This window comes from Rhineura floridana, chromosome 14 (assembly GCF_030035675.1).
Source record: "Rhineura floridana isolate rRhiFlo1 chromosome 14, rRhiFlo1.hap2, whole genome shotgun sequence".
In the NCBI taxonomy this organism is placed as follows: domain Eukaryota; kingdom Metazoa; phylum Chordata; class Lepidosauria; order Squamata; family Rhineuridae; genus Rhineura; species Rhineura floridana.
The window spans coordinates 25380712-25395746 of NC_084493.1; the positions used below are offsets into that span (position 1 = coordinate 25380712).

The 15035-nt window shown below is 42.2% G+C and overlaps 1 protein-coding gene and 1 pseudogene across 3 annotated transcripts in view; one reads left to right on the plus strand and one right to left on the minus strand.

The window, feature by feature from the left end:
- SEMA7A (semaphorin 7A (John Milton Hagen blood group)) overlaps positions 1-10332 on the plus strand; it is a 90095-nt gene extending 79763 nt beyond the window's left edge. For all 3 annotated transcript variants that reach the window (XM_061595366.1, XM_061595367.1, XM_061595368.1), the window contains 6 exons: positions 299-407; positions 1317-1503; positions 1743-1858; positions 2501-2658; positions 5419-5492; positions 7327-10332. In XM_061595366.1, coding sequence (XP_061451350.1) covers positions 299-407; positions 1317-1503; positions 1743-1858; positions 2501-2658; positions 5419-5492; positions 7327-7691 — 1009 coding nt within the window. In that variant the 3' untranslated portion in view covers positions 7692-10332. The remainder of the gene's footprint in view (positions 1-298; positions 408-1316; positions 1504-1742; positions 1859-2500; positions 2659-5418; positions 5493-7326) is intronic.
- A 676-nt stretch (positions 10333-11008) lies between these two features.
- Positions 11009-11117, minus strand: LOC133370117 (5S ribosomal RNA; annotated as a pseudogene).
- Between the last annotated feature and the right edge of the window lie 3918 nt (positions 11118-15035).

The window sequence follows — 15035 nt, forward strand, 5'->3', positions numbered from 1 at the left end:
TACCTTCCCAGTGGTGATCCACCAGGCTTGCTCTCTCTTTTTAAAGTGGCGTCTGAAAGCTTTTTAACATTTCAACTAGCTTTTAATAAACGATCTGATGTATTAAGGAATTGTTATAGTCCTTGGTTGTCTTTTCACTGATGTGTTTAGTGCTGTCGTTCTACCATTTCATGTTGTGGCATGCTGCCTTCATGCCTTTTCTTTTTTCTTCCCTTGAGCTGCTTTGATTGTTGTGTTAACAGAGAAATAGGGAAATAAAAAATAAAGCTGACCTATTGCTTCTCACTCTTATTCCCAGGGGATATGCTGCAGTCTGTGTCTATACTGTCGGCGACATTGACAAAGTCTTCCGAACATCACCGCTCAAAGGCTACAATGGCCAGCTCCCCACTGTGAGGCCTGGGCAGGTAAGGGACATAGGCAAATGTTAGTGGGTAAGGTTATAATTTTGCTTCCCATAATGGATTAGACTTGAGGCATATCCTCTGGTCGAAGGGCAACTAGCCGTGGTGGCTATGTTCTCCCTCTATGGTCAGAGGCAATATGTTTCTGAGTACCAGCTGTTGGAAACCGCAGGAGGGGAGAATGCTCTTGCACTCAGGTCTTGCTGGTGAGTTTCCCATGGACATCTGGTTGTCCACTGTGAGAACAGGAGGTTGGACTAGATGGGCCACTGGCCTGATCCAGCAGGCTCTTCTGACGTTCCTAGCTGTGCAGAACTGAAAGTGAAGGAAGCACCCTGTTGATATGTCATCAGCAGGAGACTGTGGGTAGATGCCTGTGCCATTTTTGCTGCAGTTTGCCCATAAGCAACATGGGTTGTGGTGACCTTTAAATCTGGATGTGGGGAGTTTGAAAAGAATGGGGCATTCTTGTGGTACATTATGTAGTGATGGAGAGGAGGGCAGGAAGAGAAACTTACAAGGCACCCAGTTTCTGGGGACAAAAATTCTATTTAACTGAGATGGTATCTAATATTTTGCAGAGTGCATATTTTTTTATTTTAAAAAGGAAAGCAAATTTCTAGTCCTTGTGGCTCAGAGAAGCTTGCAGATGTGCCGAGTGTCCGTTGGTAGGTCCCAAACCCCAAAGGGTCCTTAGAGGAGAGGTTTGCCACCTGTGGCTTCTACTCCCATTATGCTTAACCATTGGCCATGCTGGCTGGTGGTAGTTAGAGTCTAGCAACATGTAGAGGACCAGAGGTTTCTTACCCCTGCTTTAGAGGATCCAGGTGTTCGGAGGAGCAATGCTGCTGTTCATTGTAGAGATCCTTGTTGTTGATCCTAATCTGGTGACCTACATGTCTCTCTTGACAGTGTCAAGAAGGAGAACAGCTGACTCCACCCGAGACCTTCAAAGTGGCTGACAGCCACCCTGAGGTGGCACACAAAGTGAAGCAAGATGCCATCTTATTCCACAGCAAGCATCGCTACCAGCAAATTGGGGTCCACCAAGTCCAGGTGGCAGATAAAAACACCTACACTGTTCTCTATTTGGCCACAGGTATTACAGAAGTTCTCTATCATATGTCTTGCTTCTTCTGCAGCTGTAAGCATCACTTCCCACCTTTCTATTATATACCAGACTGTTATTGCAATTATGTCTTGATTTATAGTTTTTGCGGTCATGCTGTGAGCTGCTTTGGGTATATTTACGTGGAAAAGTGGTACATGCATTGAAATAATAAATAAATAATACATATTTTCATCTACCTAAATCTTTTCCTCTGTCCTTTTATGTAGACAAAGGAACCATCCACAAGGTTGCAGTGTTACCAATGGGGACCATGAATGTCCTGGAGATCCAGCCTTTCAGATCTTTTGCTGACATCCGGTCCATGACTTTGGACAATGAAAGAGTAAGGAAGACCTCTGTTCTTTTTCATTACTTACCCTGATGCTGAGTACCTGGAAGGATGATAACCCACTTAGGCCCATGGGAGAAGCACCAGCCATTGGATCAAAATGTGCAAAAAGATGTGAAAAATGTCAGCTGGGTGTTTTTTGATGGGCTGGAAGGGCCTCGTCTCAGAACGAACATGCTTATATATACTAAACACAAGGGGAATCTATTCTGGGATATTCATTTGTTTTGGAATGATAAACCAAGTGGGACCCATTTGGATTATTTTTCATAGGGATGCTTTTGAGGAGTTAGATCTTTGTAAATTTCAGTATAAACTGATAATGATCTGTGCCCCTTGGCTTAATTGGGATGTTCTATTTTAATAACTTATACACTGCTAAACACCATAGTTTCTAAGCAGTGTACAATAAAGACATCCCACATGTTCTAGTTTGAAGCCTCTTTGCAGGTTGTTTTCTAGTGCTTAATAGGAGCAGTTCTTGTGTTGCACCAAGAGGCTGTTGCTTTTCGGTGAGGACTGATGCATCCATTCTGTGGGTACAGATAGACTTTGTCCATGATGTCCCTCAATAGTTTACGGAGACCTACTGTTTTGAGTTTGTTGCAGCTGTTGCTTTCTCCTTTTATTTTGCAGAATGAGCTATATGTAGCCTCTGTGAGTGAGGTGGTTCAGCTCCCCATGGCCATGTGTGGGGCATATAAGGACAACTGTGAGAGCTGCATGCTGGCGAGAGATCCTAGCTGTGGGTGGATCAATGGGAAATGCACTTCTGTTTATGACCATGGAAATGGGTATGCCCCTTTTATTTTCATCCCTTTTCCTCCTCTTAGTTGCTAACATTGCATGTTCAATATCTGTTTTTTGAAAATGGTTTTTTACCAAAGCTCAGAAACAGTTTTCATGCTTTGTATAGAATAGAAATAGGCATCTATGTTTCATCATTGCTTATTCATTTGTTTTCTGTTTTTGTTTTTTTCCTCTTTTGTGTCTTATTCTTTTCCTTCCTTCCCAAACTGATATTAATCTTATTTCAATAACCAGCTGTCATATTTCTTTACTTAAACTCATACTATTTACTACTAAATCATTAATATTCCAACCATGCAATTTCTTCCAATTAGATTTATAAACCGATTTGTCCCAGTATAGTTCTTACGGTTGAACACAATTTATATTTAATATCTAGGGACTATTTCCCCTCTCCATTTCTTATCTGTTCCCTCCCTTCCTCTGCATCTTCACCCTTCTTGGTATTTTTCCATATTTTGATTTCAATGTAAGTGGGTAGTCACCGGTCCATCATGGAAACAGATCTTGTTAAACTCAATGATTCATACAAAAAGAGAGAAAGAAAGAAGATGAAGGAAAAAATAGAGGAAAAACAGAAATGCACACCTGCAAGGCAAAATTATATTCAACAACAGTGATATAATTTCGATTAAGCCAAATAGATTATAAGGGGAAATATTTCCTTTTATTTTCTCATTTTAGAAACTTATGAAAAGGGCCAATCTTTCAATTAACTGGTCTGCTTGTAAATCAATTAATGATCTTCTTTGCATGTTCAGTATTTTCTAACTTCTCTGGCACATACATGGCCATTATTGCCTTCTTCTCTGTGGCAGAGATGACCTTTCAGTTTATCACCCACAGTTCAGGGCCTGGTCTAAGAAATGCAGCAGAGTAAGGTGGGAAGGTGAGAGCCAGTGTGGCATAGTGGTTAGAGTGTTGGACTATGACCTGGGAGACCAGGGTTTGAATCCCCACACAGCCATGAAGCTCATTGGGTGACCTTGGGCCAGTCACTGCCTCTCAGCCTCAGAGGAGGGCAATGGTAAACCCCCTCTGAATACGGGTTACCATGAAAACCCGATTCATAGGGTCTCCATACGTCGGAATCAACTTGAAGGCAGTCCATTTCATTTTCAAGGTGGGAAAGCTGAGGTGGTAGAATGGATAGCACCATAGCATTTTAAAAATGCATTTCTGTATGACAGCTTATTGCAAGCAGAAAGCAATCACATCAGCGAGAGAGATTCTAGCCCCACCTATTTTCTGCTGAGCAAATTTTCTGCAAATCTTTTTTACCCATATGGGGCAGCATTCAAAATGTGATCTGCAGCCTGACTGGGTACACCTGCTGTATCACCATGGAGCTGTACAGCTTCATTCCCTCATTGTTCTCCTGCATGTGTAGATTTGGGATGTCAGAGAATTTCAATGCAAATGGGAGTGGAAATTGCTGATGCTTGCTTATTCATCCCATGTCCAGAACAGAAATCAATCCAGCAAATACGATCGGTGTTCACTGTTGTTGCTTTCAGTCTGCAAATGATACGTAGTTGATTACACCCCCAATTTGCATTGCATTTCCTTTGCATTGGATAACATAGTGACAATGTAATTTACATAAATTATGCAAGTTGCATATTTTTGCCACAGTGGACAGTGAAATGAATAACTTTGTTATGGGTGGAATGTGAACTGCAGCAGAACAGAAACAGTGCTGCATGTGACAAATACAAGGTGAAGTGGAAAACGATGCCTTCTTATGATGCCCTAGTGTAGATCTAACCCTTCTTCCTTGATTGGCCCTATGCATGCTTTTTTTGGGAGAGTATATAAGCCTGTAAAAATGGGGTTTGTGTTATGTGTTTCCTCTACATCCACCAAACCAGTGGTTTCAACCTTTTGGGCTAGGAGCACAAGTAAGTCATAGGTTCCCCATCTCTGCTGTAGAAGGAGGATGCAGAAGGTGCTTCAGGTTGTCTAGGGGGTTTGGTTTATGGTAAAAATGCTGACCCACAGGAGTAGCCTTTGCATTGGCTTGGAAGCCTTTGAGAGATTACAAGTAGTTAACACTTGTTTATCTGGGCTCTTCCACAGCTACTGAAATATGCAGTGCATAGGACAAGCCTAGTTCTCTCTCTGCCCCAGGTGTGATAAATCAGGAAACTGTTCGTAAATCTGGCTATACCACTGCATCAGTTTCACAGCCACATTTCCTATCAACTGTGCAGCAGAGCATCTCTTTGAATGGATCTTCAATGAACATGAACCAGTTGAACGTATCCTGTAGAGTGAATAGGCCTTCTGTGGAAATACAGTGCTGGTCTTGTGATGGCTCAGGTTAAACGTGTATCTGATCCTTACCCAGATTTGAATATTAGAAAGTTCAGGACAGACAAAAGAGACAGGACTTTTTCTATGCAGCTCATAGTTAACCTGTGGAATATGCTCTCCCTTGAGGCAATAATGGCCACCAGCTTGGATGACTTTAAAAGAGGATTAGACAAATTCATGGAGGATATGGCTATCAGTGGCTACTAAACCTCACAAATGTGTTCTGCCTCTGCTGTCGGAGGCAGTATGCTTCTGAATACCAGTTGCTGGAAACTTCAGGAAGGAGAAGGGTTCTTGTGCTCAGGTCTTGCTTGTGTGTTTCCCATGGACATCTGGTAGGCCACTGTGAGAACAAGATGGTGGACTAGATGGGCCACTGGCCTGATCCAGCAGGCTCTTCTTACATTCAGTCTCTCTCTCTCTTCTAGAACACTGTTACAGGCTCTAACCCATGATGTTTTTTTGGATGTTTGTGCCTCTTCAAACCACGGCAGCACAAAAGGTAATGTTTGCAAATAAACCTTTCACTGTCTTATTTTAAGATCAGAGATGTGGAGACGTGTGGCCCTCCAGTTGCTGTTAGACTACAACTCCCAACATCCCTGACTGTTGGCCAGTTCGGCTGGGAACTGTTGGGAGTTGAAGCCCAGCAACATCTGGAGGGCCATAGGCTCCCCAGTCCTGTTTCAGATTTAGAAGGAAACCACTGGGCCATCTAGTCTGAGAGTGGATGACATACCTTTGATCAGCAAATACACTGGCATTTCTAAACAACATCAACCTTACATTTGGTGTAGCTATGATCTATCCCTCTGTCTTTGCTTTGGGGAGATGGGCCATAGCTCAGTGGTAGAGTATCTGCTTTGCATTCAGAAGGCCCCAGATTCAATTCCCAGCATCTCTAGGTAGGACTGGGAATGTCCTCTGCCTGAAATTCTGGAGAACCAGTGCCATCAGTGTGCTGAGCTATATAGTCAGTGGCCTTGACTATAACACAGGTTCCTGTGTTCTTATGCATCTGATTATTTCTTGTGGTGGTTCCTTTTACGGTGGTGAAACAGCTGGCCTAATACTTGCACCACTGTACACGTTAGGTGAAGCACTTGCTTTGTGTCAGTCTATACATGTCACTGGGTGAACTCGTGGGCTTAAAATCTGATCTGTCATCTCGGGGCTGTGACTTAAGAGACGCTTTGCACTTTTGTTTCCAATATGGTATATAAAATGTGTGAACATGCTAGATCTGTTGTGAAGGCTGCATGTGTGTGCACATGCCAAGGTTGCCCCCTTCGAAATGCACATGAACAGGGACCTTTGTCCCTTACGTGTGTTTTGACTACTACTGCGATGACAGCTACCGGATTAAAACCGAAACAATAAATAAAGGCTTCTTAAATAGGAATGTTTTGCCTAACTTCAGGAAGGCCCTTAAAGAGGCCCTCTTTCAGGAAGGCCCTCTCCTTGGTCCTATCCAAGCATATTTCAGGGAATGTGCTTCACAAGAGAACCTCTGAAGATGATCTAAGTGGGCGGGCAGGCTCTTATTGGAAAAGGCAGTCTTTCACATGCTCCAGTCCTAAATTATTTAAGGTTGTCTTCCCCAACCTGGTGTCCTCTAGATATTTTGGATGACAATTCCCATAATTGTTGACCTTTGTTCATGCTGGCTTAGACTAGTGTTAGTTGTCCAAGACATCTGGAGGGCACCAGGTTGGGGAAAGCTGATTTAGGGCTTTAAAGGTCACCACACAACATTCCTCAGGTTCTGAAGTTCATTCATTGCTGGTGAGTGAGCGTATGGAACTCTTGAGCATGAATGATGTGTACTCTAATTAAGTAGCTTGGCCCCAAAGTAAATCTTGGCTACAAACTTCTCTGATAGTGAGGGTTGTTGTTCCTTGACAGGGTGTGCATAGATACCCAAAAGATAATATCATACTACTCAACCGATCATTGTACTCTGCAGGAGAGGACATCCTGCAGAAACCATCTTATCAGGATGTTTGTTCTGCACAATGTCAGATTTGGGTCTTTAGTGTGGAGCCATATACCCTTTGGAACTCCCTCTCATTGCATATCAAACAAGTGTCACCTCTACTGCCTTTTTGGCACCTGTTGAAGACTTTCCTCTTCCAAAAAGCCTTCTAAATGAAGATTTTTATCCCATGTGGTATCTGTATGGGGTGTGGAATTGTTTCTGTGTATGCAGTTGTTTTATATATGTGTTTATTTTATTGTAAAATGGCTTCAAGATGCTTCCTAGAAAGCAGTTTCGTTATCATGATGTAAGTGTCATTTTTCTCTTGCCATTTACACTTTTTCTTCCCATCCCCCAGGTGATTACACTGAGCCCTGTAAGAACATCACTGTGGTCCCATCGTCCCGCTATTATCTGAACTGCTCCATTGAATCCCACCATGCCAATTACACTTGGCTGCATCATAATCGCAACATTGCACATTGTGGCTCTGGTCATCGCCATTGCATACACTTCATAGGCAACATGACTGATGAACTCTATGGCACCTATTCCTGCATTTCCCAAGAGGATTCGTTTAACCAGACACTTGTGACTGAGTGCCTGATAAATCCCTTTGAGGAGACGACAACGACGTTGTTCAGGGCCTGGGCCACCAAAGCATCCTTCTCATTCTGGCTAGGACTATTTCATATGATAGTAGTCTTGTTGCTCATCCAGTAAAGACTTGGCCCTTCTGACTGCCGACAAGCATGAATGATCACACTGTGCCTCTTTTTAGTGTGTCTTCTTCCATCTCAGAAGGTGGCCCTTTGGTAGATATGATTCTTCACTTGGCTTAGAGGCTACCTATTCCCAGTTGCCTAGAGAAGTGGCAGTCCAGTGATCCCTAGTTGATAGCAGAATGGAGATGAGAAGAGAGGTTATAGATAAGCAATGGTATCCAAAAAGACTCCTGGGCAGGGACATTGGTAGAACCATCAAAATATAAACCTGACTACTAAAGAAGTAGAAACATTGAAAACAACAAGGCATGGACTAGCCATTGGGGCAGAGGGAATGGCTGAGGTGGGAGAGAAGGACCTTTGAAGGTCCATGTCAGGTTCCAGATAGTTGGGTTCCAGGATATGGTAGAATTGTCTGTCTGCCCATGTGGGCCAGACAGTTGGTACATGGTTGAAAACAGGCAGAAAACAAGGTCCGGAGGACAAACAAGGATCTAAGGGAAGCAGTAAGGTCAGAAACACGCATCAAGATCCAACACAGAGCCTACATGCTAAATATAAGACTCTTCAAACTGGGGAGCAAACTTTGAGGCTAGGGCTTTATTAGACTTGGTGGCTGACCTTTTAGTCATGCATGGTGTGTGTGTCTATATATACACACACATACTGGAACCCCCATCATCACATATACACACATACTGTGCTTTGCTTGTCCACATGGCAAATGTGGCGAACTGGTTGGCACAAGTCCCAGTCTCCATTTGACATGGCTGTCATTTTGAAAGCAAGGGCACATACTCAGGATCTCTTAACACTTATAAGGCATAATTAAGCAATCCTCTATGCAAAGAAGCATCTTGTAGGACCAGACATACCCCCACATGAAGATTTGCAAGGATCACTGCTAGCATTAGATGATCCAAACTGATCAGCAGACCACCACCTCTCCACCCTGGTCTACCCAGCCCACTCACAGATTGGCTTGGTTCTATGCTTGTCCACATGTGCCAATCCGTTCGCCACATTTGCCAAGTCCCCACAGTGCAGTGTGTTGGTGTGATGCTGATTCTTCTGCTTCCCATCATGCATTAGAGCAGGAACCGATTATACTTCGTGTGCAATTAGGTCACAGATGGTCGGAAATCTCTTGTGTTATTTTAGTGGATGAAGGATATGTATGTATTTATTTATTGTGTCTTCTTAATTAAACAAATTCTGGTCAACTCTTTTTTTGGGGAAAAAGGTCACTGCAACTTATAGGCAAAGAAGATGGAAACCTTTTCCAGAGAATAAAACACATAAATAAAGCACATCCTGAAACCAAAACAGAAGTCATTGGCTGCAATCTAGTAACTATGTTGCATGCCCAACACCATTCAAAGCCTTTGAAAACAAAGTCCTTTTGTTTGCCTTTCTCAAAGCCAGTAAGGGTGTGTATGTATAGATGAAATGAAGGGAGATCAAAATGGGTTCACAAGGCTTTTATGTTTATATATGTGCTTGTGAACATACCAGCAAATTGAACGCTGGTATATTGTCTTATTCCTCTTTGGGAAAGGATGACCCATTCATGGTAGAGCATGTATGTTGCATGCAGAAGGTCCCACGTTCAATCCTGGCATCTCTAGGTAGCGCTGGAAAAAAGATTCCTGCCTGAAACTTTAGAAAGCTATTGACAGTGTGTGTAGACCAGGTGTGGAGAAGCTCTGACCCTCCAGATGCTGTTGGACTCCAACTCCCATCAGCCCCAGCTACCATGGCCAGTGATCAGGGATAATGGGAGCTGTAGTCCAGCAATAGCTGGAGGGCCAAAGGTTCCCCATCCCTGGTGTAGACAATAATGAGCTAAGTGGACCAGCAGTTTGATTTCAGTATGAGGCACCTGTCTGCTTCCTGTCTTAGCCTTTCTGATTGGTTGCTGCCTGTGGGAATGGGCCGCCATCTGGGGATGGGCAGATGAGTATGAGTGGTTTTAATACTAGTCCTGCTCAGAGTAGATTCATTGATGTTAATAGACATGACTAAGATTCATTAATTCCAGTGGGTTTACTCTGAGTAGGACCTAGCTGAATATATTTCTGGCCCATTTTTTGTGTGGTCTCCCTTATGTTTGTTCTGACTAGTTTCTGCATTCACCTGTGAATATTTTTTTTGAGGGGGTGGAAGTCCCCATTTAAATATGTATTTAAAATCACATTTCAAAGGTCATATCTACATCATACATTTGAAGTGCATGGCATCCTCCAAAGAAAAGAGTAGTTCATCTCTCAGTTCCGAGCTGTCTTAACAAACTACAGTTCTTGGGATACTTTGGTGAAAGCCATGTGCTTGAAATGTGTGATGCCCATGATCAAATCCACTTGAGAATAAACTGTGAAATCAAATGGGTGTTTCTCCTTTTTGGCTTGCTTTCAAGCCAAGGAGGCAACACTCTGTTGCACTACAATTTTTAAAATATTTTTAAGCTGCATTCCTCTTCATTGCAATGGGTTTTCTTGTCCCTTGCACTTTATTATAATATGTATAATCAACCAAAGGGCCAATGTATTGTCATTATTTGTATTTTGCCTTGCAGTTGCACTGTAGCTCAATTCCCCCCCCAAAACACTTTTTAAAAAAAATAAAGCTTTATCAAAATCGGCTGGAGAAACTGTGATGTATCTTAGCTCTATCTCAGGTTTTGTTTGCTATCCAAGAAGAACTCAACCTATTCCTCTCTGCTGCTGCCCACGAGCCTTTGCTCACCTGTTTGGCTCCTGTCTGGTCTCCCAGGTCTAGCTACATTCAAGTTGGTAGACGCAGGCTATGCATTGCATTTGGGGAAGGACTGTAGCTCACTTGGAGAGCATCTGCTTACCTGCAGAAGGTACCAGGTTCAATCCTGGCATCTCCAGGTAGGCCTGAGAAAATATCCAGTCTGGAATCTTGGAGAGCTGTTGCCAGTCAGTGTAGACAGTACTGAGCTGGATGGACCAATGGCCTGACTCAGTTTAAGGCCAGCTTCCTATGTTCCATTTGGGACCGTGAGCTTTTGGAAAGCAGGGATCGCCAACATGGCACCCACGGGTGTCAGTGTGCCTGCTAGTACCTCCTATGAGGATCGCATTAAACGTCTTCCCAAAGATCCAAAAGTTATTGTATTTATAAAAACATTTGTATACTGCTTTTCATTAAAAAAAAATCAAAATGGTTTACAACAATTTTTTTTGTTTTGTTATTTACTGTCAAGTCGATTACGACTTATAGTGACCCTCTGAATCTTCTGGATATATTCGTAAGAGGTATTCAGAGGTGGTTTACCATTGCCTTCCTCTAAGCTTATGGCACCTGGTATTCCCAGGCAGTCTCCCATCCAAATACTAACCAGGCCTGACCCTACTTAGCTTCTGATATCGGGCATGTTCAGGGTAGTATGGCCATAGACAACAATTATATCAACAATAAAAAAATGTAAAATCAGGTATCATTGACGAACTGTTACAGGAAGATATCTTCTTAATTGCATGCATATGCTTGGCGGCATAGAAAAGTTTTCAGCCAATGTTTAAAGGTTAAAACAGAAGGTGCCTGCTGAATCTCTACTATTGGAGCATTACACAGGACTGGGCTGATGACACTGAAGGCTCCATGTGAATGAGCCTCGCCAACTCGGGGATGACCAAAGTCTCTTATGTAGATGACCTCAGTGATCGAGCTGGGATATAAGGGCTCAGGAAATTCCTAAGGTTGTTCAGGACTTTATAAATTAGTACAAAGCTTTTAAAGACTTCGCACCTCCTGCTCAGTTCCTGTTTGCGCTGGCTCAGTCTCTCCTACACTGAAGCCATTATGCCACACCCGCAAGACAGCCTTTTTGTGACATGTATCTTAAACAGTACCCGGCACTGTCAAAGCCAGCTGTTTTCTGAATTTTGTGGAGGGCCAGCCTTGTGTTGTGGACCTGATGGCTGCCCGCACAGTTCTTTGGATTTAAATCCCACTGTGCTCAATCTGTGATGGACTGGTCAGGCCCAATCTGGAGCATTGTGCCCAATTCTGGGCACCACGTTTTAAGAAGGGCACTGAGAAACAGGAGTGCGCCCATAGGAGGGTGACCAGGATGGTGAGGAATTTAGATATAGGCTTTATTAAAGGAAAACACTGGCACTGAGAACGCCCAAAGCAGCACACAAAACTGTATATGAAACACTGCACCACTGTTACAAACTTGCCCCCCCTTCATATATTCCTCCACCTTCCTGGATGTCCTGGATGTCCATTAGAATGCAACCATCACTCCTTCCTTTGAACCCCCCCTTTGCCTTCACCTTCCCCCACCAGCCACTCAGAGCTCCCCACTCCATGCTCTACAGTGGTGCCCAGAGGAGCGTGGCCAAGATGGTGAAGGGTTTTGGCTTAGGCTTTGTTAAAGCAACAACAGTGGCATTGAGAACACAAAAAGAACCCTCAAAATACAGTCACACAAAACACTGTGCCAACATTACAAACTTGTACCCCTCCACATATTCCTGCCCCCTCCCTGGATGTCCCTGGAATTCAACCAATTCTAACTATATGTTTCTTACATCTGGCTTAGGTGGTAGATATTGGGGTTCTAGAAGCAAAAAACAAGCCTGAAATATGCCCATCCTTGTCAAGGAACCAGGCTACTGTACTGTGAGTAGGAAATCTTAGGCTAGAAAGCTTTTGTTATGTTCTTTTGTCTGGTATTGAATCTCTCACATTTGTTATTTCAATGTATCTCGTGTAGCCTGACTGGGGGCGATTAGCTTTAAGGAACCAAATGTTGCTCTCTTTTTATATATACCTTCCTTTTCTTTTAAATAAACTACCCTTTTATAACTGGTGTGTATTGCTTGAGAGCTAATGATTCTAAATCCAGTCTTTGATCACTGGACGCTGCTGATTACTGTTGATTAGTGTGGGTTAATGCCCTAGAGTAGAGGCTGTAAATTAAATCTGCTCTAAGAATTCAGTTAGCTCTCTCAGGTCCCCTTTCTCAGAGAAAGAAGCTAAGAAAGAGGGGTGGTGGCAGTTTCTACTGGGAATCTAATCCTGAAGGAGGGAGAGTTTGCCTGGGAAGCAGAGACCCAAAGGAGTTGGGACTGTTCTCGGAAGCAAAGAACCCCCCTTGGGGTGCTGAGGGCAAGGAACCCCAGGGGGGCAATCTTTGACAAAAATAATATACAAAAATGCATTATACTGAAGGTATAGCCCCATTTTATTTCCCCCGTTTAGTTTTGCCTCTTTAGTCCCCTTTCATGTCACCCCCCTAGATTTTTAACTGTATTTTATGTATTTTTATCTATTTTAAAAAACTTTGTGTTTCTTTACCATGTATGATTTTATTGTGAGCCACCCAGAGTGCCCTCCTGTGGGGAAAAGGGCAGGATAGAAATATTTTAAATAAAATAAAATAATACATACATACATACTACTAATTTAGCGAGGGCCTTCTTGGTCATGGTTCCCCACTTCTGAAATGCCCTTGTCAGGTGCAACTGTCTCCCTTACTACTGACTTTCAGAAGAAATGTAAATTCCTGTTTACACAGGTATTTGATGACTTATAGATCTTAGCTATGGCAACTTTGAAACTGGTAACTGTGAGGGTATGTGATTGTTCTCTTTTTCTTTTTAATCTTCCTAAGATGGTTTCTTTTCATTGTTGTAGATGGGTCTGAATTGTTTTTAAATGGTTTTAGTTGTTTTATTTTTTATTTTTTTTAAAAAAGGTGCTTTTTAACCTTTTGATGTTTGCCACCCTGAGCTCTTTTGGGAGGAAAGGCAGGATACAAATTTAATATATAAAGAAAATATATAAAGAAATTTAATATATAAAGAAAAATAATATTAGGGCAAATATAAATATTAGGGTACTTATAAACACGAAAAACCTATGAACAGAGTATCCAAAATGCAACACAAGATAGTACTGGAAGATGAGACCCCCCAGGTCAGAAGGCACTCAACAAGCTACTGGGGAAGAACAAAGGACAAGTACGAGTAGCGCTGTGACTAATGATGCAGCTGGGTCAAAGCCGAAAGGAAGCCCAGAGGCTGATGCGCACAGATACGAAAGTCCGGAGTTGTATGACGCACAATAGGAACATGGAATGTGAGAAGCATGAACCAGGGAAAGTTAGAAGTTGTCAAGCAAGAAATGGAGTGTATCAACATTACAATACTTGGCGTGAGTGAATTAAAATGGACAGGAATGGGACATTTTCAATCAGGCAACCACAAAATATTTTATGCAGGAGATGAGAAATTAAGAAGAAATGGGGTTGCTTTAATAGTGAGAAGTGATGTAGCTAAAGCAATTAGGAGCTGCAACGCAAGGACTGAGCGAGTGATATCAATGAGATTAAATGGGAAACCTATTAACATAACCATCATCTAAGTCTACACTCCAACAGCAAACACAGAAGAAGAGGAATTGGAGAGATTTTATGCAGAAGTACAGGAAGAAATTGATCACACACCAAAATAAGATGTTCTGATAATCATGGGGGATTGGAATGCAAAAGTAGGGAACAGAGAAGAACTAGGAATTGTGGGGCAATGGGGCTTAGGTGACAGAAATGAAGCAGGAGAAAGACTTATTGAATTCTGTGAAGCCAATAATTTGTTTCTTGCAAACGCATTTTTTGAGCAACCGAAAAGATGACTGTACACGTGGACATCACCAAATGGTCAATATAGGAATCAAATTGATTATATAATTGGTAGCAGAAGATGGAGAAGTTCAATACTTTTTGCGAAAATAAGACCAGGAGTAGACTGCGATACAGATGATGAACTGGTCGTATCAAAAATCAGAGTAAAGCTAAAGAACAACAACAAAACAATCATAATGGCAAACTACAATTTAAATAACATCCCAGAAGAATATAAAGATCAAATAAGGAACAGGTTTGAGGCTTTAAACTTAGTTGACAGAGAACCAGAAGAACTATGGAGTGAAGTCAGAGACATTATCAGGGAAGAATGCAAAAAGACAATACCTCTACTTAAAAAAGAGAGAAAGACCTCAATGGATGACTGAAGAAACTCTTAAAATGGTTAAAGAGAAGGAAAGCAAAAGGAGATAGAAACACAGAACCCTAAATACAACAATTCAGCAACTAGTACATAGGGACAAAGAGAACTATTACAATAATTACTGTATAGAAATAGAAGGACAACAAAAAGGGTAGAACAAGAGCCCTATTCCAAAAGATTAGAGAAATGAAGGGAAATTTAAACCAAGAGTAGGGATGTTGAATAATCAACAGGGGAACACACTGACTGACTGAGATGAAATAAAAGGAAGATGGAAGCAATACACGGAAGAACTCTAT